This window comes from Capricornis sumatraensis, chromosome 3 (genome assembly GCF_032405125.1).
Source record: "Capricornis sumatraensis isolate serow.1 chromosome 3, serow.2, whole genome shotgun sequence".
Lineage (NCBI taxonomy): Eukaryota > Metazoa > Chordata > Mammalia > Artiodactyla > Bovidae > Capricornis > Capricornis sumatraensis.
In genome coordinates this window covers 45,529,907-45,551,197 of record NC_091071.1, presented here as the reverse complement: position 1 = coordinate 45,551,197, position 21,291 = coordinate 45,529,907, and the positions used below count along the sequence as shown (strand labels likewise).

Sequence of the window (21,291 nt, the reverse complement as noted above, 5' to 3'; positions counted from 1 at the left end):
CAATTTTGTTGTCTCCGCGCGGGCTGGATGAGTCCCTATGGTCCTATGGACACCGCCTCTAGCTTGGGCCCGGGGTCCACGCCCTGGCATGGCGGATGGCTACATGCCCTCGCCCGGCCTCCAGGGAGCTGGACGTATCCGGATCCCAACTAGGGTGGCGTGTCAGCTGTGAGTAAAGACGGCTGCCTAGATGAAGCTGAAATTCCTGACTGGGAAACCCTATGTGGAGACCTTACCCCGCTCTGCGCTCCGGCGGAGTCCAAGGGAGGTTGGGAGAGGTTGCCGCGGGGGGAAATGACAGCCGGGCACCTGAGCTGTGAGAAAGACAAAATTTCTTGAGGTTCCTTCTTTTTCTGGGTCGGGCCAGGAGGAGCCGAGGGAGCCAGGATCATCCTAATTTGAGAATCTCAAGCTGTATAAAACTTCCAGGAAACTGAGAATTGAGGTTTTGGGAGTGGGTTCCAGGGATCTAGATGTTCTCAACGCTTTTAAGGATTTTTTTTTTTCATTCTCATACTGTCGTCTTCAGAAAATGGGGAGAAGGCCAGAGGACAGCTGCTGCCCTAGGGCCACAAAGGGGAAGGCTGGAGAGAGTAGGTAGGAGCCAGGGGCCCCTGCCAAGGGCCGTTCAGTGTAGGTGAGCTACCCCATCCTTCACTTTGGAGGTAAGGAGTGTGAACCTAATTCATTAGGGAGTTATCAGAATGTTGTCACAGACAGGCAAACTGTTTCTTGAAGGACTGAGGTCTCTGGTTCTTGTCCCAGCCACTCAACTTCGACAGGCAGGATGAAAGCAACCATAGGTCATATGTAAAGGGATAAGCATGGCTGTATTCCAAACTATTTGTGGACTTTAAATTTTAATTTCATGTGTCAGTCTTTTTTCTTTGGTGGGCTGCAGGCTGTAGGTTGCCAATCCCGGTTTAAGTGACTGAGAAGGCAAAAAGCAGGTCAGTAGGGATGTTTCACTTATTGAGGGATCGAGTCACTGCTGACTCACTGTCATCTTTGAAAGTTCAGAGGTCAGTAGTGACCACCAAGGATTGACGTTATCAGTGAGTTCATTGCAGGCCAGTGAGAGGTCCTTCGATGTTCATGAGACTGTCAGTAGATGTCAGTGGCAGTTACTGGGAGGTCAGTGATAGACTGAAAGTAACCAGGGAGCCATTGGGACTTGGAGTGTTAGTTTACCAAGTAATTGAGGGGTCAAAAGGGTCAGGCAAGTTCATTGAGGACCCCTAACCAGGGCTCGATAGTGAATGTCAGTGTAATCACTGAGATTTCTTGGATGGTCTCAGGACTCAGTTGTTGCACTCAGGGTGGTGGGATAAAGAAGCATCACTGAACTTTGAGAAAATATGGAGGTCCATTGGAGGAGTCACAGAGACACTTGAGCCCCTGAGTAATCATGGACACGAGTAGCAATCATTTGGGGATAGTGGACACCAGGGTGAAGGAGGAATATCCACTGCAGATCACAAAAGGGCTTTCTGAAACCTGCTAGTAGTGAATGTCATTGGATGTCAGTAGTCACTGGAAACTGTCAACCTGGAGAGCAGAGGCAACACTGAGGCTCAGTGAGCCCTGCGTATCTGTGGTGGTGACTGGGAAGCAGGGCAGCTAATGCAGCAAATGGGTTCTGGCTAGTTGGGGGATCTCTGTTCCACTAGGGGCTGGAGGTGTGTTTGTCCAACAGGATGGGGTGTCTATATCTATCTGTCCCCCTGGTTTAGGGGACATCTGTCTATCCTGAGCACCTTTCTGATAGCCTGGGGTCTTTCTTACTGGCAGAGTTAAGTCTGTCAAGCTAAAGATCTGGCTGGATAGGTGGCTGGGTAGTAGGATGTCTTTCCACTGTCTCTCTGTCCAGTTGTGGTACTTTGTCTATTCCTGAAGGATTCTGTCTTTCTGTTGGCTGGAAGCAGGGTGGGAGGGGTGTCCTGTCTGGACACAGGTCTCTGGATGTCTGGCTGGTCATCTTCCCACCTGTCTAAGAATCTGTCCATTTGTTTGGCTGTCTTGCTATGTAGTCTTTGCCTGGGACTTTATCTAGAAGTCTGTCTTACCAGAGGTTTGTGTGTCTGTCTGCCTGTCTGGGGATCTATCTGCCTATCTGGCCTGTGAACAGAGTGGCTGAGACTTCAGTCCACCTGCCCTGCTTCCACCATGGTTCACTGTTTCTGGGTGCACATTCACCCACAACTCTAAACCTTCCTCCCCGTCCCACTCTATGTCCTGCTCTTGTTAAGCGGACTGCCATCCTGACACTGGCCACCCCTCCATGTCTCTTCAGCATCCAGACTCTCCTGGCTTGCCCTCCACTCAGCTCAGGCACTGGGTGTGGGGGGTGGGAAAACCACCAAGACCTCCTCCAGCAGCCGTGGCTCACCCCTCTCCATTCTCCCAGAGAACTGCAAGCTGTGTTCTTGCAATGGGACTCACTGCTGCGGCTTGCCCTCTTGCACACACTTCTGGAGGCAAGCAGTGGGAGCAACTGGCACTGTCCTGCAGGTCCTGGGCACTCCAATACCCACATGCCAATCTGCCACCTGCTTGCCAGCTCAGAGGCCAGCAACAGAGCCAAGTGGACAGGGTGCTGGAAGGTGCTCAGGGAAGCTTTCACAATACTGTGCAGAGCCCAGCCTAGGCTGTTACAAAGTGGAAATCATAAACAGGAGACACCACCTTCACCTAGAAAGCTTGTGAGGAGACAGTCTGAGACTACTGAAATCCCTACTGAAAAGTTCCTCTCCGACTTCCTTGTTTAACTAGGCCACAAGAGGGAAGAAGAAATTTGAAAAAATTCTCCCACTGCTCTACTCTGTTAAGAACCTTTGGTTGGGTGGGCTTACCTACTGGCCCACCTACAAGTCTGCCATTTGGGGGTTTGATTCTAAGCATGAATTCGCCCCTCCTACCATCTTGCTGGGGCTTCTCAGCCCTTGGACGTGGGTATCTCCTCACAGCCGCTCCAGCGCCACGCAGCGGCTGCTCCAGAGTCTACTGTCTTGCTGGGGCTTCTCCGACCTTGAACATGAGTTCAAGGGTTTGAGTGTCTCCAGTGGAGGTACGGGTCAGCAGTGGACTGCCGCAGGGGCAGGGGCTCTGGGTACAGCAAACCTGGGTATGGCATAAGCCCGCTTGGAGGAGGTCACCATTAACCCCACCACAGAGCTGCCAGGACTTACACAGGCCTTGGAAATAGACTCTTGGAGGGCACAAACAGAACCTTGTGCATACCAGGACCCAAGAAAAAGGAGCAATGACCCCACAAGAGACTGACCCAGACTTGTCTGTGAGTGTCCAGGAGTCTCCAGTGGAGGTATGAGTCAGTGGTGGCCTGCTACAGGGTTGGGGGCACTGATTGTAGCAGTACACGCCTGGGGCCTTTTGAAGGAGGTCACCATTATCTTCATTGGATTCCCTGTTGGCTCAGATGGTAAAGCGTCTGCCTGCAAGGCGGGAGACCCGGGTTCGATCCCTGAGTCGGGAATATCTCTGGAGAAGGAAATGGCAACCCACTCCAGTACTCTTGCCTAGAAAATTCCATGGATGGAGGGGCCTGGCTGGCCTCCACCATAGTTTGGAAGTGAAGTAGCTCAGTTGTGTCCAACTCTTTGTGACCCCATGGACTGCAGCCTACCAGGCTCCTCTGTCCATGGGATTTTCCAGGCAATAGTACTGGAGTGGATTGCCATTTCCTTCTCCAGCGGATCTTCCTGACTCAGGGATGGAACCCAGGTCTCCCGCATTGTAGACAGACACTTTACCTGAGCCACCAGGAAGTCCGAACTCCACCATAGTTTGGCCCCAGGTAAATAACAGGGAAGGAACACAGCTCCACCCATCAACAGAAAATTGGATTAAAGATTTACTGAGCATGGCTCCACCCATCAGAACAAGACCCAGTTTCCCCCTCATCAGTCTCTCCCATCAGAAAGCTTGCATAAGCCTCTTTTCCTTTTCCATTTGAGAGCAGACAGACTGAAAACCACAATCACAAAAAACTAACCAATCTCATCATAAGGACCACAGCCTTGTCTAACTCAAAGAAACTACGGGCCATGCTGTGTAGGGCCACGCAAGACGGATGGATCATGGTGGAGAGTTCTGACAAAATGTGGTCCACTGGAGAAGGGAATGGCAAACCAGTTCAGTATTCTTGCCTTGAGAACCCATGAACAGTATGAAAAGGCAAAAAGATAGGACCCGGACAGATGAACTCCCCAGGTCGGTAGGTGCCCAATATGCTACTGGAGATCAGTGTAGAAGTAACTCCAGAAAGAATGAAGGGATGGAGCCAAAGCAAAAACAACACCCAGTTGTGGATGTGATTGGTGATAGAAGCAAGGTCTGATGCTGTAAAGAACAATATTGCATAGGGACCTGGAACGTTAGGTCCATGAATCAAGGCAAATTGGAAGTGGTCAAACAGGAGATGGCAAGTTAATGTCGACATTTTAGGAATCAGCAAAATAAAATGGACTGGAATGGGTAAACTGAACTCAGATGACCACTATATCTACTACTGTGGGCAAGAATCCCTTAGAAGAAATGGAGTAGCCCTCACAATCAACAAGAGTCCTAAATGCAGTACTTGAATGCAATCTCAAAAATGACAGAATGATCTCTGTTCATTTCCAAGACAAACCATTCAGTATCACAGTAATCCAAATTTATGCCCCAACCAGAATGCTGAAGAAGCTGATGCTGAATGGTTCTATGAAGACCTACAAGACCTTCTAGAACTAACACCCCCAAAAGATTGCCTTTTCATTATAGGGGACTGGAATGCAAAAGTAGGAAGTCAAGAGATACTCAGAATTAACAGACAAGCTTGGCCTTGGAGTACAGAAAGAACCAGGGCAAAGGCTATAGAGTTTTGCCAACTGAACGCACTGGTCACATCAAACACCCTCTTCCAACAACACAAGACTCTACCCATGGACATCAACAGATGGTCAATACTGAAATCAGACTGATTATATTCTTTGCAGCCAAAGATGGAGAAGCTCTAAACAGTCAGCAAAAAGAAGACTGGGAGCTGACTGTACCTCAGATCATGAACTCCTTATTGCCAAATTCAGACTTAAATTGAAGAAAGTAGGGAAAACCACTAGATCATTCAGGTATGACCTAAATCAAATCCCTTGCAATTATACAGTGGAAGTGACAAATAGATTCAAGGGATTAGATCTGATGGAGTGCCTGAAGAACTATGGAGGACATAGTTTGGGACATCGTACGGGAGTCATGGATCAAGACCATCCCCCCAAAAAAGAAATGCAAAAAAGAAAAATGGCTGTCTTGAGGAGGCCTTACAAACAGTTATGAAAAGAAGAGAAGCAAAAGGCAAAGGAGAAAAGGCGAGATACACCCATCTGAATGCAGAGTTGCAAAGAACAAGGAGAGATAAAAAAGCGTTCCTCAGTGATCAATGCAAAGAAATAGAGGAAAAGAACAGAATGGGAAAGACTAGAGATCTCTCGAAGAAAATCAGAGATACCAAAGGAACATTTCATGCAAAGATGGGCTCAATAAAGGACAGAAATGGTATGGACTTAACAGAAGCAAAAGATATTAAGAGATGGCAAGAAAAGATCGTCACAACCCAGATAATCATGATGGTATGATAACTCACCTAGAGCCAGACATCCTGAAATGCAAAGTCAAGCGGGCCTTAGGAAGCATCACTACGAACAAAGCTAGTGGAGGTGATGGAATTCCAGTTGAGCTATTTCAAATCTGAAAAGATGATGCTGTGAAAGTGCTGCACTCAATATGCCTGCAAATTTGGAATACTCAGCAGTGGCCACAGGACTGGAAAAGGTCAGTTTTCATTCCAATCCCAAAGAAAGACAATGCCAAAGAATCCTTAAATGACTGCATAACTGCACTCATTTCACATGCGAGGAAAGTAATGCTCAAAATTCTCCAAGCCAGTATGTGAACCATGAACTTCCAGATGTTCAAGCTGGTTTTAGAAAAGGCAGAGGAACCAGAGATCAAACTGCCAACATCCACTGGATCACGGAAATAGCAAGAGAGTTCCAGAAAAACATCTATTTCTGCTTTATTGGCTATGCCAAAGCCTTTGACTGTGTGGATCACAAGAAACTGTAAAATCCTTAAAGAGATGGGAATACCAGACCACCTGACCTGCCTCTTGAGAAATCTGTATGCAGGTCAGGAAGCAACAGTTAGAAATGGACATGGAACAACAGACTGGTTCCAAATAGGAAAAGGAATATGTCGAGGCTGTATATTGTCACCCTACCTAACTTATATGCAGAGTACATCATGAGAAATCCTGGGCTGGATGAAGTACAAGCTGGAATCAAGATTGCTGGAATAAATATCAATAACCTCAGATATGCAGATGACACCACCCTTATGGCAAAAAGTGAAAAAGAACTAAAGCGCCTCTAAAGTGAAAGAGGAGTGAAAAAGTTGGCTTTAAACTCAACATTCAGGAAACTAAGATCATGGCATCTGGTCCCATCACTTCATGCCAAACAGATAGGGAAACAGTGGAAACAATGACAGACTTTATTTTCGGGGGCTCCAAAATCACTGCAGATGGTGACTGCAGCCATGAAACTAAAAGACACTTGCTCCTTAGAAGAAAAGTTATGACCAACCTAGACAGCATATTAAAAAGCAGAGACATTACTTTGCCAACAAAGGTCCGTCTAGTCAAAGCTATGGTGTTTCCAGTAGTCAAGTATGGATGTGAGAGTTGGACTATAAAGAAAGCTGAGCGCATAAGAATTGATGCTTTTGAATTGTGGTGTCGGAGATGACTCTTGAGAGTCCCATGGACTGCAAGGAGATCCAACTGGTCCATCCTAAAAGGAAATCAACCCTGAATATTCATTGGAAGGACTGATGCTGAAGCTGAAACTCCAATACTTTGCCCACCTGATGCAAAGAAGTGACTCATTGGAAAAGTCCCTGATGCTGGAAAAGATTGAAAAGATTGAGGAGAAGGGGACAACAGAGGATGAGATGACTGGATGGCATCAAGGACAACGGACATGAGTGTGAGTAAACTCCAGGAGATGGTGATGGACAGGGAGGCCTGGCATGCTGCAGTCCGTGGGGTCGCAGAGTCGGACACGACTGAACGACTTAACTGAAAACTGAAACATGACTACCGACCATGAGAATGCTCCGAATACATGATCAGGAGACCCCAGCTGTGAGCTGAACTAAGGACCCCTCCCTTCGAGGCACAATTTCCCATTGATAGGGTATAAGAAGGGTTGGCTATAAAAGGAGAGCACTGGTAAAGGCAGATCCCTTTCTCTTGTCCTATGATGTATCTTTCTCTGCCACGGTCACCTTACATACACATATAATAGAATACTATTTAGGGACAAAGAGGAATGAACTAGTGATACATACTACAACATCAATTCTGAAAACAACACTGAGAAATGTGAAATATTTCCTGCTGTATCAGTGGGCAAGAATGTCACCGCCATCAGTGATTTCAGGCCTCTAAACATAAATGAGAACTCCTAAAAGGGAAAACGATGCCTGTGATCCAGTAGATACTGTTAACTCGCCCCCCACAGCGATTGCTAAGGAGCTTGGAGTGGGGTGAAGGGGGACGGAGAGCGTTGCTGGACGTGAGCAAAAGCAGCAGTCTTCTGCCACCCCTTACAGTGAAAGAGGAATTAAAGATGTGAACACTCAAGAAGCAAGATTGCAGGATTTGGTCCCAGATAGCAGAAGTGCATATGAAAGGAAAGAATTCAGTGAGCTCAGAAACTTGCATCTTCCCATATAAAGAAGAGCACTAAATTCCTTGAGACATCTGGTTTCCCTTAATTACAATAATCTTTGATGTTCAGACTGCCTGCCCTCTTTGTTGCAAACTTCTATATATAGCCTGCCTCCCTCTCCAGCTTCTTCAGAGCAGCTTCTCAGGGCTACCTGAGATGCTGTTTCCCAGGCTTGAAGTCCCAAACATTCCCACCAAATAACTTTTTATTCTCAGGTTGTGACTATTCTTTAGTCGACAGAAGCCAGTCACAAAACACTACAAATTGTATGATTCCATTCCATTACTGAGTGTAAGCTCATACTAAGCTCGCTGCACAACAGGCAGACTCAAGAGATGAGTCACTGAGACAAGGAATGGAGACTTTATTCACAAAGCCAGGAAACGAAGATAATGGGTTTGAACCATCTTGCCTGAGTCTGAATTCAGGCTCCTTTATACCAAAAAGGGAGGGAGAAAAGTCAAACACTTCCTGGTTCCCGTTAGCCTCCAGAGGGGATATGTTAATTTCTTCCTCCCTGCAGTCACTCACAGCTGGGCCTGGTCACGATGTTTCCTGGAGCTAAACAAAGGTATTGCAGCCTAACACTCATTACCTGGAAGCAAGGTTCCCAGAAGTGGGCCATTATGTATAGTTTAAGCTTGGAGGCAACATCCCTTTAGTGAATAACTTGTAATGGAATACGAGATTCTTTTCTATCACAGTTCCTATGCAATGTCCAGAGTAGCCAAGTCTATAGAGACCAAAAGTAGATTAGTGGTTACAAGGTGCTGAGAGTTGGGAGAAGGTTGGAAAGGAATGGGAAGTGACAGCTAAAGGGTATGGAGTTTCTTTCAGAAGGGACAAAAGTGGCCTAAAATTAGATTGTGGTGATGACTGTGCAACCCTGTGAATATAATAAAAAAAATATTTAACTGTATACTTTAAACAGATCAATGGTGTTGACATGCATTATATCTCAATAAAGCTGTTTTTAAAAGGACAAGAGAATTGTCAATCATTTGCAATGAAATGCACCTAAGTTGTATCCTGGTTCAAATGAACATACCATATCAGGGAAAACTGAACATTAACTGGATATGTAAAGTAGAATCTGGAATAACTACTGATTTTTTAAAGTGTGACAGTGCTATATTATTTTTGTTGAGTCTTATTTTTTAGAGCTATATGGAAATAGTTTTGGATGAAATGATATGTATCTGGGATTTGCTTCAAAATAAACAAGTGGAGCAGGTATCGGGAGAGGGTGCAGCTACAAAGTGGGTTGTTGTTTAGTTGCTAAATCCTTTGCGACCCCATGGACTGTAGCTGGCCAGGCTCCTTGGTCCAAGACATTTCCCAGGCAAGAGTATTAGAGTGGGTTGCTGTTTTCTTCTGTAGGGGATGTTCCTGACTCAGGGATCAAACCTGTGGCTCCTGCGTCTCCCCTGTGTCCTGCACTGGCAGGCGGATTCTTTATTGCTGAGCCACCAGGATACCGGTCAATGAGATGGACTTTGTGGACTCACTGTACAGTCCTCTCTGCTCTTATTTTCGAATTCTCCACAATTAAAAGACTTTAAACAATCTATCAATGAAAAGGTAAACAAGTTTCTATAAAGAGCTAACAGGTCACAGAGAACACACATATAGCCAATGAATATTTGAATACGTATGACATCTGTTATGAGCTCCCCTGGTGGATTAGATGGTAAAGAAGCCGCCTGCAATGCAGCACACCCGGGTTCAACTCCTTGGCTCAGGAAGATCCCCTGGAGGAGGGCATGGCTATCCTCTCCAGTATTCTTGCCTGAAGAATCCCATGGACAGAGGAGCCAGGTGGGCTACGGTCCATGGGGTTACAAAGAGTCAGACATGACTGAGCAACTAACACTAGCATCTGTTATAATTTTCAAAATACATTCAATTGAGGAACAATTTTGCAACCAGAGCTTGACCAAGTCTGACAGTCCCCAGTTATGGCAAGAACACAGGAAACACTCAGATCTACTGACAGTGGCTGGAAGAGACAGCCTCTTGGAGGACAATTCAGCAGCATCTATAATCATTTTCAAGACACAATTCCACTTGCAGCAGTTTACTCATCAGATATACTTGTATAAATATGCACAGACGTTATGTTCAGTGTTCCTGAAGCAAAATTTGTGGTTGTTAAAACAGGAAACAAGTTGAGTTTGTGCCCATCAAAAAGTGGGGAATTCATATACCAGACATCCTTGATAACTTAAGAGAGATCCTCGGTAATCTAGGGAGATCCTAAAGAGATTCTTAAAGAGAAAGATGACCATATAAAGCTTCCCACTGCTGGTGAACCCAAGTGCACTGGGTTCTCTGAGGAGCTTGAATTACACTCAAAGGAGGCCACAATGAAATGAATAAATGGCTTGCATCTTGTTTATTTTCTGCCTGCCCTGGCTGAAAGCTGGTCCCCAGGGCCAACCTCCACTGTGAGACTTCTGGGCTCACATTTTTATTCCCATTCCCAGATGATGAATGTTCACGGCCACTAACAGCAGCACCAGATCTCCCAGGGTAGCAGCAAACCCTCCCAACAGCCCAGGAGCTAGTCACTGCCTCAGGTCTGCCTTGTCCTACACACAGTGTCACTACCGGGCCTGAGGACGTCCCAGAGCTGCCAGGTCCGCACCTGAGGAGACCCCCACACCTTTCACGCTCAACCCAACAGACCTGCCCTGACCACTTAAGAGGTAAACAGGGTGCTACAGCAATTAGATTTTATCTGACCTCTCCCCACCTCCCAGGTCCAGGTCCACATCCTCATTAGCGAGTAGGCTACTCAGCACTCAGGAAGACTCTCTTGTGTGCGGTGTTGGTGTAAGGGTGCCAGCGCCATTCTACGTCTGCAGTGGCCTCTTGTTCCAGCGTGCCCAGGCGGATCATGTACACTGGGGGAAGGAGGTGAGATATGGTCACCTACATATCCAGCACTGCCCCCACCAGTTGCAGGAGAAAGCCCCAAACTCACACTTCAGCTCAAAGCGCGGCCCAACCTCGGTCAGCTCCACGTTGCGGTGGTTGGTCTTCTTGTATACATGGTGCCTGGGGCAAAGAGGGCAGGGCAGGGTTGAGGGGAGGCAGGGAGCAGCTACAGGATAAACAACAAACAGTACAGGGGCATAAAGGTTGGGACATCACTTGAGCCCAGCCAACAGACCCACCGGAAGGAGATGTAGTCGTCCTGGTTGGCGAAGGTGATGACCCGGTGGCTGTCATCTTTGGGCACAGGGAACAGGTAGCGGAGTATGTCAGAGACCTAGGGCAGCAGGAAGAAAAGCCTCAAATGCCTGGCCTCGCACCCCCAGCTCCCAGCCCCCAGCCCCCAGCTCATGGCCACAGACTCACCCGCTTACCCAGGCGGGAGGAGAAGCCGTGTATGATGAGGTGAGGTTTGGCCTCTGATGCAGTGCCCAGGTCAGGGATGTCATGCCTCATGACTACGTTGCACAGTGTGAAGTACGCAGTTGGGCCAAAGGGCAGGTGGCTGACAATGAGCCCCACTGGCAGGACCACACAAGCCGTCAGAGACCTTCTGCTCCTAGCCAGCCACCCTCGCAGCACCGAGCTCCCTCCCACCAGCCTTACCGGGTGTGCCTCGATGCTCGTGGACAACCAGCAGGTCAGTGACCCCATTGGCTTTGCAGGCTCGCACCAGAGCTCCTACCTCATGCCGGCCACGGTTCATGCGCTGGGCACCAGGGAACACCAACTTCAGCTCCTGCAGGTGAACTCCCTCTGGTTAGGATGGGGCTCCGAGTCTCTGAACACCTCCCACTCACGCTTGTCGTCATACCTTTGCAAACATCTTAAGGCGGGAACTGGGATCTCGGGAGGTAGTAATCATGACCTTGGGATCTTCAACTCCTGCCCAGCGATACTCATCATCTACGTGGTTGGTCACACCTGTGAGAAGCGTGAGGCACAAGAACACGATATTGCCGAAGGCAGTGAAATGCTAATGCCCAGTGGCCAAATCCACCTAGAACAACACTGTCTGACAATACCAGCAAGAATGGAAACGCTCTGTACCTGCTCTGGGCAACAGGGTGACCCCTGGCCAAACTGGCTACAAGCACAAGTGTGATCGAGGAACTGAATCTTTATATTTGATTCTAGTTCATTTAAGCTCCAGTAATCACATGGAACAAGTAGCTACCATGTTAGCACAAGTCCAGATTCTGTTAAGGCCCAGAGTAACAGACTCCTTTACCTCACAACAAATATTTATGCTGTGATTCCTTTCATATTTGTTGAATAATGCAATGAATCAAACATCTGGATACCTGTGAAGTACTGGTAGCTGGGGACACAAATGAAAAAAATGGCACTGTTCTGTCCCAGCAGAACCTACATTCCTAGTGAGAGGGCCAATTAACAGACAAAACAAAGTACAAAGTGGGGTAATACTGTGCCATGTAAAGAGAACTGGGAGCACTCAGTGAGAGATCCCCTGAGGTGTCATCTGTGCACAGCCATGAGGGTGCCTGGAAGACCGTTTCAGGATCAGGAGCTTCACAGCCTTTCTTCAAGGTGTCTCAGGAATGACACAGAAAGTGCAGGAAGAGAAGCTGGCCCATAGAGTCAGGGAAGGTCACCTTCACCGCCGGCATCCTCAAACTCCAGAGACCCCTGTAAGGCCAGAGCTTCCTTGCGTAACTCGGTGGGAATCAGGCGGTTCTCTGCAGGGGGAAAACAGAGAGGTTGAGAGAAACATGCATAGAACCTTCAGTTTTTACAACACTGTACAGACTTGATGGAAAAACACCCCTTTACTTGTTTCTGAGCAGAGAGCTGATATGTAATTAGAGGTGGAGGTGGTAATGAAACAATTATTTTTGGCTATATGCCACCTTGTTAAGAGTGTTTATAGGTGATTTCATTTACTATGGGTCCTGAGTGTCAAGACTTGAGAGGTTTCTAAACTATGTACCCACAAGTATGCATTCCCTTTGTAGTCAGAAAAAAATTAACAACGTTAAAAAAATAAATGGAAACTACTCATTCTATATTAAGGTGGATCAGAAACCCTCACATCCTCTGACATTAAAATCATTAATTGTGATGCTCTGGGTCAGAGGTTCCCTCTGTGAACTAAGGCTGGATTTGGCAGAACAGCTGGGCTGTGTGGCCATGCCCACTTTGGAGCATGTCCTTTGAACCCAGCACTTCTAACATACCCTGGACAAACTCTTGCACACTGAAGACAGTGTTCACAGCAGCAGGGCTGACCCAAACTAAAAATAAGCTGTCCACCCCCAACAGTGAATTGGATGAAGACCCTGTGGAATATTCACCTGCAGGAGCCTCACCTACACTCAATGTATCTTAGTAACAATGCCAAACAAAAACATAACGTGGCAAAAGAATACACAAAACCTAATACTACCTAAAATCAACCAATATGATTTAGTATTACAAACAAGCATGATACAGGCAAAAAAGAAGAGGAAGGAAATGGCTTATTTTTAATCAATATTAAATACTGTGGTTCTCTAGGTCGGGGAAAATATTTCTGAACTTCAATATATTTATCAGTTTCATTTTTTAACATGAGTAGATAGGTCATTACAGCAGGAGCTCAATCCCAACGGGATCCATGGGCAGCAGTCTGCCAGGTTCCTCTGTCCCTGGAATTTTCCAGGCAAGGATACTGGAGTGAGTTGCCGTTTCCCACTCCGGGTTTGAACCTACACCTCTTCATCAGCAGGGTAGATTCTTTTACCACTAGCACTGAGAAGCTCTGTTTTACATTATGCTTGACATAAATATACATATACATACTACAATACTTTACATGTCTAAAACCTAAGACAATCAAAGTAAATTTAAAACAGAGGTATTGAGTTGATGTACTATCAGGAAACAGAGCTCCACCAACACAAGAACCAACAAGATCCATATAAATAAAGCATTTCCAATCAGGCATGTGTGACAGACTGCTTTAACAGCAGGGCAAATGGAAAGTGGGCAAAATATTGCAGTTAAATTCCTAATTTACAACGCAAATAAAATTAAGTTCTACACGAATTAACAGTTTTCAAATACAAGGGACTTGTAACAGCAGTAAAAGACAATCAGATATTACCTTGTAGTGAAAACAGGTAGCAAGAACAGAAACGATGCAGCGGAAATATGTATAGGATCACGTGAAATGTTTAAATCTGGAAAGGCCTAGACACTGCAAGTTAGCGACTAAACAACAATAAAGACACTGTAAATAAAATTAATAAGCAAGCTGTAAAATCTGGATACTGTAACACATATGACAAGTAATTCATACCATCTCGAAAGGAACATTTGCAAACCATGAGGAAGATCGAACAGTTAGGGAAATGACCAGTAAATACGTGAAAGGATACTCACCACCCTAACACCAGTAAATGCTAATTAAACGCGTTTTACAGCATTGGGGCCTGTTTCCTGTCGGGTTTTAAAACTCAAGTCTCTAGAAAAGATCGGAGAGCGGGGGACACACGTACCCTCAAGCGCGCGCCGAACCTTGTCCTTCCTCTCCTGGGCCGTTCGCTCAGCCTCCTCTCGTGCCTTGCGGTACAGGTACTCGCGGCGAAGGCGGGCCTCGCGGCGCAGCTGGGGAAGAGCGGGCCCATTCAGACGACCCGTTTTCACCAAGCAAAGCAGGCTCCAGAAACATACGCCCCGACCTCACCGGCCACAACCCCAGCCTCCACGAGCCCCCGACCTCCAAAACAGGAGTTTAAAACATCCCTCCTACCATCCTGAGCGCAACTTCCACGTGGGTCCAGGAGACTTTGGATACCGCTTGCGCAACGCAGTCCTCGCTTCCGCCGTCCTCACTTCCGCCCTTAATCAAAAGTCGGTACAGACCTCATCGGATTCCGCTGATTCCTACAATGCCCGAAGTTAAAATGGCTAACAGGTGGGAGTCGCAAAGCGATTGGCCAGACTGAAGCGCGTGCTCACTGAAGCAACCAATAGGCAGGATAGGGCGGCAAGGTGCTGTCACGTGACTTAGACCGGCAGTTAATAAAGGCGACAGCGCGGCTTCACTACCTACCGCGAGGAGGCGAATGTTTGATTTGAAGGTGAGGAACCCCTAAAATAATCATAACTGTAGGCTCCAGCAGCTGTAAAAGCTGTTCAGCGATTGACCAGATGATCGCCTACCCGCCCATTCTGAAATTAAAGCCGCCCCTCCTTTCAAATGGACGCCTCGTTTCATCGCCACTCCGACAACCCTACGTTTAAGTCGCGGCCGCTTCCAGAAGTAATTCGGAGATACCCACAGCTCTTGCCGACTGTCCGGGTGGCTGGTCCCCTTCGGATGCTTGCCTGACGAAGGTTATCACTTCCAGGGTCGCAGCTCCGAGGCCGCGCTGATCCTGAAAAGCGCAAAGCAGCCAACCACAATCCACCCACGACTGGGAGCCACAATCCACCCATGACTGGAAGCCCCAGAGAGGGCGGGCCTCGCACGCCTATTGGCTGTCCTGCTAGGCCGGCGGACACTGATTGGGCTACCTGTCAGGAGCCGGCTCTCGACCCTGCGTAGCAGATGGCTTCTCGGGATCTGCGGGCAGAGCTGGACTTTCTTCTCCTGCAGCTCCTCGGAGACCTGGAGCAACTGGAGGCGAAGCGGCAAGCGCTAAACGCCCGGGTGGAGGAGGTGGGAGCTTCGGGCGGGAGGGCGGACTGGCCAGCGCACGGAAGTTACCTTGTTTCACCTCTCTCTTCTCTCTTCCCAGGGCTGGCTCTCGCTCTCCAAAGCGCGCTATGCAATGGGTGCCAAGTCAGTAGGGCCCCTGCAGTATGCGTCCCACATGGAGCCCCAAGTCCGCGTCTGCACCGGGTGAGGAGCCTTGCATGCTGCAGCGGGTGGGCGGGCAGAGGGCCGGGCCGGCGCCGCCAAAGGTCCAATCTCCCTTCTCGTTCTGTAGCGAGGCTGAGGACGGACTCCAGAAGTTCTGGATGGTGAGAGCCGGCACCCAGACTCCAGAAGAAGTGGGATCCCGCGAGGCAGGTGAGCTCCCCCTCTTCTTCCCGTCGGGCCCCTTCCCATATAAAAGATAAAATGCATGGGACGTCTGAGGAGATGATTTTATTTAGGCTGTTGCGATAGAGCGCGCCCCAGTTCTGAAGATATGAAAATCTCAGCAGAGCGGTTTTTTTGCCTTAGATTTATAGGGGGAATAGAAAGTTATGGGTGAGTCCTTTACCGTTAGAACTGTTTTGCAGTCAGAGGAAGTCTCAGCTGAACAGATGTTTATTTCTGTGTCTAGCTAGTTTCAGGGGGACAAATTTCTAATCCCAGTTAATCATTCATGAGACAGTGGGGAGTTGAAGGGTGTGTCTGGCTTTTCAGCAGGTTCAGGCAAAATGGCAAAAAGTCTGTGTACCTTTTTCACAGGAAAACAAGGGGGGTCATTTGCTGATTTTATGTCAGTAAAAAAGAGTGTACAGACACAAGGGGCTTGTAAAAAGGTGTTTTCCAAAACATAAAACGGATTTTACAACAGTTGGTATTTTCTGGGATCTTGAGCTTAGATCAAGTTTAACATTGTCGCCAAGAAGACGGCCAGGTATTAATAACAAGACCCCCAGCCTTTGTTTCTTCAGCTCTGCGCAGGCGCAAGGGTCTCCCAAGGACTCCAGAGCCAGACTCCTCCCCAGCTCCCCAGAACCCTTTGAAATGGTTTGGAATCCTGGTTCCTCACAGTCTGCGACAAGCTCAAGCCAGCTTCCGGGAGGGTGAGTGACCCTGAAAGGGAGCTTCTATCTACAGGGAGTGCTAATGCCAGGCTTGGGATTAGTCTTCAAAAGGCTTTGCAGGTTTTCTCCATTTCAGACTTGTTGCACACCTACGGTTTTTTAAAAAAGCATTTATTGGCTGTTAGCCGAGTTCAGGTTCATAGGAGGTGCTGGGGATACAGCAGGAAACAAAAGGTATAACACCCTCATTGGATCTTTATTGAGGGCAGAAAAACAACATGCGTGAAAACAAATAAGTAGGCCCTAAAATACCAGGCAATGAAAGTTGCTATGAAAAAATAAGGTAGAGAGAGCACAGTGGATGGCATAGCCTAGGGGAGCTGTTGTATATTTGGTAGCCTGGAAAGGCCTCTGAAGAGATGAAGGAAAGAGCTTTGTTGGTGATCTGGGGAACAGTGTTCTAGGTGCCGGGGACCAACCAGGGCAGATCTCTGAGGTGATGTTGCATCTGGTATGGCAGAGAGGAGGCCAGTGGACAAGAGTGCAGGTGGTGTGGACAGTGGAAGACAGGGGAAGTCGGGGGAAAACTGCATGTTTTTTCTAGTGGAAACCACAGGATTTGCTGATAGACCAATTCAGGAGTAAGGGAAGGAGGCGCCCAGTCTGTAGTCAGAATGCCTGAAAAGGTGAGGCGGGAGGGCCACAGAGCCGCAGCTGAGGTACAGTCAGGAGTGGTGTGGTGTATGTTCCTGGTGTGGTGGAGATTTTGAGTGGATGGTTGGGTACATGTATCTGGAGTTTGGAAGAGGCCTGGACTGGAGAAAGAGATTTGAGAACTCACTGCATAACACTGGGTTTAAATTCCCAAGTTGCTGACACAGCCACAGCATTAAAGTTGAAATGGGATGAGGTCAGCAGAGGTCCCAGGAATGTGAACAGGAAGTAAGGGGAAAAGAAGGGATGAGGCCAGTCAAGAAGACTAAGGAGTGGGGCAGAAGCAACATCGGGAGGGTAAAGTGTTACCTGGAGGGAGTGATCAGTGGGACCAGGCAGTATGGCAGAAGACAGGACTGGTCAGTGGACTGGGTGGTGTGGAGGGCCCAGAGGACTTCCCAACAGCTATTACAGGAGAGATATCAAGTGGAAGCAACATAGGTGTGGGTCCAGAATGTGGACCACTCTTGGGGGCAGAGAAAACAAGTAGAAGGAGAGAGGGCAAGAGTAGTGAGGGCCTGTGATAATGGAGAAAAGAAGGAATGATATAAGGACAGAGACTATGTTATGATCTGTGAATTTTTAGTTCTTGGTGGGTGCTGTAAGAGGGCCAAGGAAATTTGAGGGGGAAGTAACATTGTAGCAATGACCTGAAGGACTTGAGAGTATGAGTCCAGTGAGGTTCTCAAGGAGTCAATGCCAGTTATACCTGGAATGTTTTAGGAATAGTTTGAAGGCCAGAGTGGCCTGAGGGTGTCCAGAGCCCCTTGAGACATGTGGCACCATAGATACCACAGTGACAATCTCTTCTCCTTCTCTAGGTCTGCAGCTGGCTGCAGACATGGCCAGCCTTCAGAGCCGCATCAGCTGGGGTCAAAGCCAGCTCCAGGAACTCCAGGAGAAACTCAAGCAGCTAGAACCCAGGGCTCCCTGACCTGTCACCACAGAAGCAAGGCAGTGGGAACAGCTATTCTTTGATGTGGCTCCCTTATCAGCCCTTCCTCCTTCACAGATTGCCCACCACCCGAACTAACTCCTGCTCCTTAATACTTCTCTGGTCTGCATGTTTCCAACTTTGTTAGGTGGGGAAGGCTGAAGAGGCAAACTGCATAATGTTCAAAGTTACTACTGTGAAACCACTTGTAAACTCACATCCATGTAGAGCAGTCACAAAGCTGTTAGGTTAGCTCATATTATTGAACAATAACAACTTCATGCATCAGTTAGCTGTGGTTTTTCATTACTGGATGAAATACGACACAGCTAGTGGCAGGGAAGGACAAGAAGTAGGTGCTTCAGTTTCTCTAGATCCTTAAAACTGACTTTGATGGAAAAAAAACATACATAGCTACACAGATCAGGACAGAATGATTCTGCACTGATAGAAAAACACACATACCTAAGTAGATGGGGAATGCTTAGCAGGTTTTAAGCCAGAAAGTAAAAAGGATCTGACCTAAATTTTCAAGGAACTCTTTCAAGAGACCATTCAGGTTTTTAAACGACTGCTTTTGCCTTTCAAGAATGAGTCTTTTAATTTGTTGTGGGGCCAGAAACTCTGTGTCCTGGCTTCATTTTTCTATGGGCTTGTTGATATTTTTAGCAGTTTCTAGGAGCTTATGGGGATGTTAGTTTTTTGTTTATGAGATGTATCTTTTTTCCCAGTTTTTGTGTTTTAACTTTACTTATGGTGGGTTTAACTTTTTATTATAAAACACATTGCATTAAACTGCACAGAACAGTTGAATAGCATAATGAGTAAGGTGGAAAGCTCTCTCAGCTCTTGTGTGTTTAAATCGTTTCTTAGAACAGTTGAAATTATCAGGTAGCTATTTTATGATTTCTGGCTTTGGGATTGCGGTTGATGGGATAATAAGGGAATTCTCCAGTGTTTTCCTCAAGAACTTTTGTATTCAAGTGAAGTACGGGGAGTGTCCTGCACTCAACTTCCTCTTTTCTACCATAGTTCATACAGTGGACCATCCTTAGCGCTGATTTGAAATGTCACCCTTTTCTTTCGATTAATCCCAGTGTTGTATACCCCTACCATATTTTGGCATTTCCATTTTTTTCATTTATCTTAATGTAAGTTAAGACACAGGTACCAGTGTCTTAACACAGACACTGTTTTAATTCTTGAGCCTTTAATAAAAATACACTTGAATCGCAGTAGGGCAAATTTTCTGGTTGGATTGGAGGAATTTTGGAGAGGGCGCACCCTACCTTTGTCTGTGAAAAACTTAATTAAAGCACTCGAAACAATGTGACTGAAGGGGAAAAGGGCATCCGTCCCCCAACACAAAAGTTGCATTTCAGAGATTCTCAAGCCAAAATGAGCGAAGGTGAACACCCTGTTTTCGCCATTCTAGGAAAAGATTTTCTCTGGGAACCTTGCCCTGAGGCGGGTGCCAAGGGAGGGGGGTGGCCACGGGGAGAGAAGTCTTTTGTTTTAGACGTCAGTTGACAACGAAGGTCAAGCAATAGCCCTCCTTCGTTTACTGTTTGAAACTAGGCTTCGGGGGCGCCCAAGGGCCAAGAGGGATGCAAGCGCCTCGTCACCCACTCTCGCTCGGGTTCTAGAGGGCGCTTTCCGGAGAAAGAGTCCATACTTTCAAGAGACGCCCGGATACGCTGACAAACACTGCGTAGGCAGACCCGAGCTCGCGCAGCCGCAGTCAGGCCGAAATGCTACAAGCCCGCGCAAAGAGAAGTGCGCAGGTCTGTGGGTGTGCTGACGACAGGCTGACGCAGATGATATAGATACAAATGAGGGAAGTGTTCTTTCAGTGGTTCCCATATGGTCTAGCGGTTAGGATTCCTGGTTTTCACCCAGGCGGCCCGGGTTCGACTCCCGGTATGGGAACTTGGAGTGCCCTTTTACTTGGAGTTTTTTGCCTTTAGTACATCTCAAGTCCGATTAACTGTTTCTTTCCATTTAATCCTAGCGAAATCGATGCCCAGGAAGCTCCGAGGCCCATTCTTTAATGTTTTAATCATTGTCAGTTTTCATCACATTATTAGCTGCTGCTGCTGCTAAGTCGCTTCAGTCATGTCCGACTCTGTACGACCCCATAGACAGCAGCCCATCAGGCTCCCCCGCCCCTGGGATTCTCCAGGCAAGAACTCCGGAGTGGGTTGCCATTTCCTTCTCCAATGCAGGAAAGTGAAAAGTGAAAGTGAAGTCGCTCAGTCGTGTCTGACTCTTCGCAACCTCATGGGCTGCAGCCCACCAGGCTCCTCCATCCATGGGATTTTCCAGGCAAGAGTACTGGAGTGGAGTGCCATTGCCTTCTCCGACATTATTGGCTAGTTGTTCTTTAACAGTTACATAAGATACCTTATATACTACATAAGATACCTTATATACTGCCTATATAATACAGTGCCTTAATACTAAAGAATTAATAATATTATTATTTACATATTAAATATTTAATTTTTAAATATTAAACCTCCGCTGCGCTGGGCGTCCCTGCTCTCTGGCTCCTCCCTGAAGGGCTGTGCGGCAAGTAGAGGTGGAGCCCCACCGCTGCAGATTGGCCCAAGAGACTTCTGACAAGCCAGGGTGAGCTGCTGCTGACCTGAGTCCGCGGAGGGGCGATGTGCTGGGTGCGGGGAGGAACTGGAGAGTTCCCTGAAAAATTTAACTTTCTTAGCCCTGTGGCTGCTGTGTTCCTCCTGTGATCCAGTGGCTGGGGTTCCTGATAAGAGGGTAACAGGCAGGAAGGCTCAGTGCCCTTCAGTTCAGTCCCTCAGTAGTGTCCGACTCTTTGTGACCCCATGAATTGCAGCTCGCCAGGCTTCCCTGTCCATCACCAACTCCCGGAGTTCACTCAAACTCACGTCCGTCGAGTCGGTGATGCTCTCCTGCCATCTCATCTGTTGTCCTCTTCTCCTCCAGCCTTCAATCTTTCCCAGCATCAGGGTCTTTTCCAATGAGTCAATTCTTCGAACCAGGTCGCAAAACTATTTTTAATATGCTGTCTAGGTTGGTCATAACTTTCCTTCCAAGGAGCAAGTGTCTTTTAATTTCATGGCTGCAGTCACCATCTACAATGATTTTGGAGCCCACCAAAATAAA

General features: G+C 47.4%; 2 protein-coding genes and 1 non-coding gene across 6 annotated transcripts; 2 read left to right on the top strand and 1 right to left on the bottom strand.

The window, feature by feature from the left end:
- Positions 1-9,911: 9,911 nt before the first annotated feature.
- Positions 9,912-15,196, bottom strand: IMP4 (IMP U3 small nucleolar ribonucleoprotein 4). Of its 2 annotated transcripts, none has more exons than XM_068969462.1 (10): positions 15,074-15,196; positions 14,542-14,675; positions 14,288-14,396; positions 12,404-12,487; positions 11,602-11,711; positions 11,394-11,526; positions 11,154-11,308; positions 10,970-11,064; positions 10,777-10,850; positions 9,912-10,696 (listed from the first exon to the last, which is right to left on the bottom strand). In XM_068969462.1, exons 2-10 carry the CDS (start codon positions 14,542-14,544, stop codon positions 10,584-10,586), a joined length of 876 nt encoding a protein of 291 aa, XP_068825563.1. In that variant the 5' UTR covers positions 14,545-14,675; positions 15,074-15,196; the 3' UTR covers positions 9,912-10,583. The 2 variants fall into 2 exon arrangements, with proteins under 2 accessions (XP_068825563.1, XP_068825564.1); XM_068969463.1 differs by having other exon boundaries at positions 11,394-11,523.
- CCDC115 (coiled-coil domain containing 115) lies at positions 14,832-19,340 on the top strand. 3 transcript variants are annotated; one of them, XM_068969464.1, is made up of 6 exons: positions 14,853-14,872; positions 15,143-15,453; positions 15,533-15,636; positions 15,725-15,807; positions 16,389-16,535; positions 18,032-19,340. In XM_068969464.1, the coding sequence occupies exons 2-6, from the start codon at positions 15,343-15,345 to the stop codon at positions 18,142-18,144; spliced, it is 558 nt and encodes a 185-aa protein (XP_068825565.1). In that variant the 5' UTR covers positions 14,853-14,872; positions 15,143-15,342; the 3' UTR covers positions 18,145-19,340. The 3 variants fall into 3 exon arrangements, with proteins under 3 accessions (XP_068825567.1, XP_068825566.1, XP_068825565.1); XM_068969466.1 differs by having other exon boundaries at positions 14,832-15,429; positions 16,404-16,535; XM_068969465.1 differs by having other exon boundaries at positions 14,832-15,453; positions 16,404-16,535.
- A 661-nt stretch (positions 19,341-20,001) lies between these two features.
- Positions 20,002-20,073, top strand: TRNAE-UUC (transfer RNA glutamic acid (anticodon UUC)). Its single transcript has one exon. It is a non-coding gene; the product is annotated as a tRNA-Glu (tRNA).
- Positions 20,074-21,291: the final 1,218 nt, after the last annotated feature.

Coding starts and splice junctions, on each gene's coding strand:
- IMP4 (XM_068969462.1), bottom strand. Junction 11,309..11,393: donor CGAGCATCGAGGCACACCCG/GTAAGGCTGGTG, acceptor TGGTCCTGCCAG/TGGGGCTCATTGTCAGCCAC. Junction 10,697..10,776: donor GCCGCGCTTTGAGCTGAAGT/GTGAGTTTGGGG, acceptor TCCTTCCCCCAG/TGTACATGATCCGCCTGGGC.
- CCDC115 (XM_068969464.1), top strand. CDS start 15,343: ATGGCTTCTCGGGATCTGCGGGCAGAGCTGGACTTTCTTCTCCTGCAG. Junction 15,454..15,532: donor TAAACGCCCGGGTGGAGGAG/GTGGGAGCTTCG, acceptor CTCTCTTCCCAG/GGCTGGCTCTCGCTCTCCAA. Junction 15,808..16,388: donor AGTGGGATCCCGCGAGGCAG/GTGAGCTCCCCC, acceptor CAAGACCCCCAG/CCTTTGTTTCTTCAGCTCTG.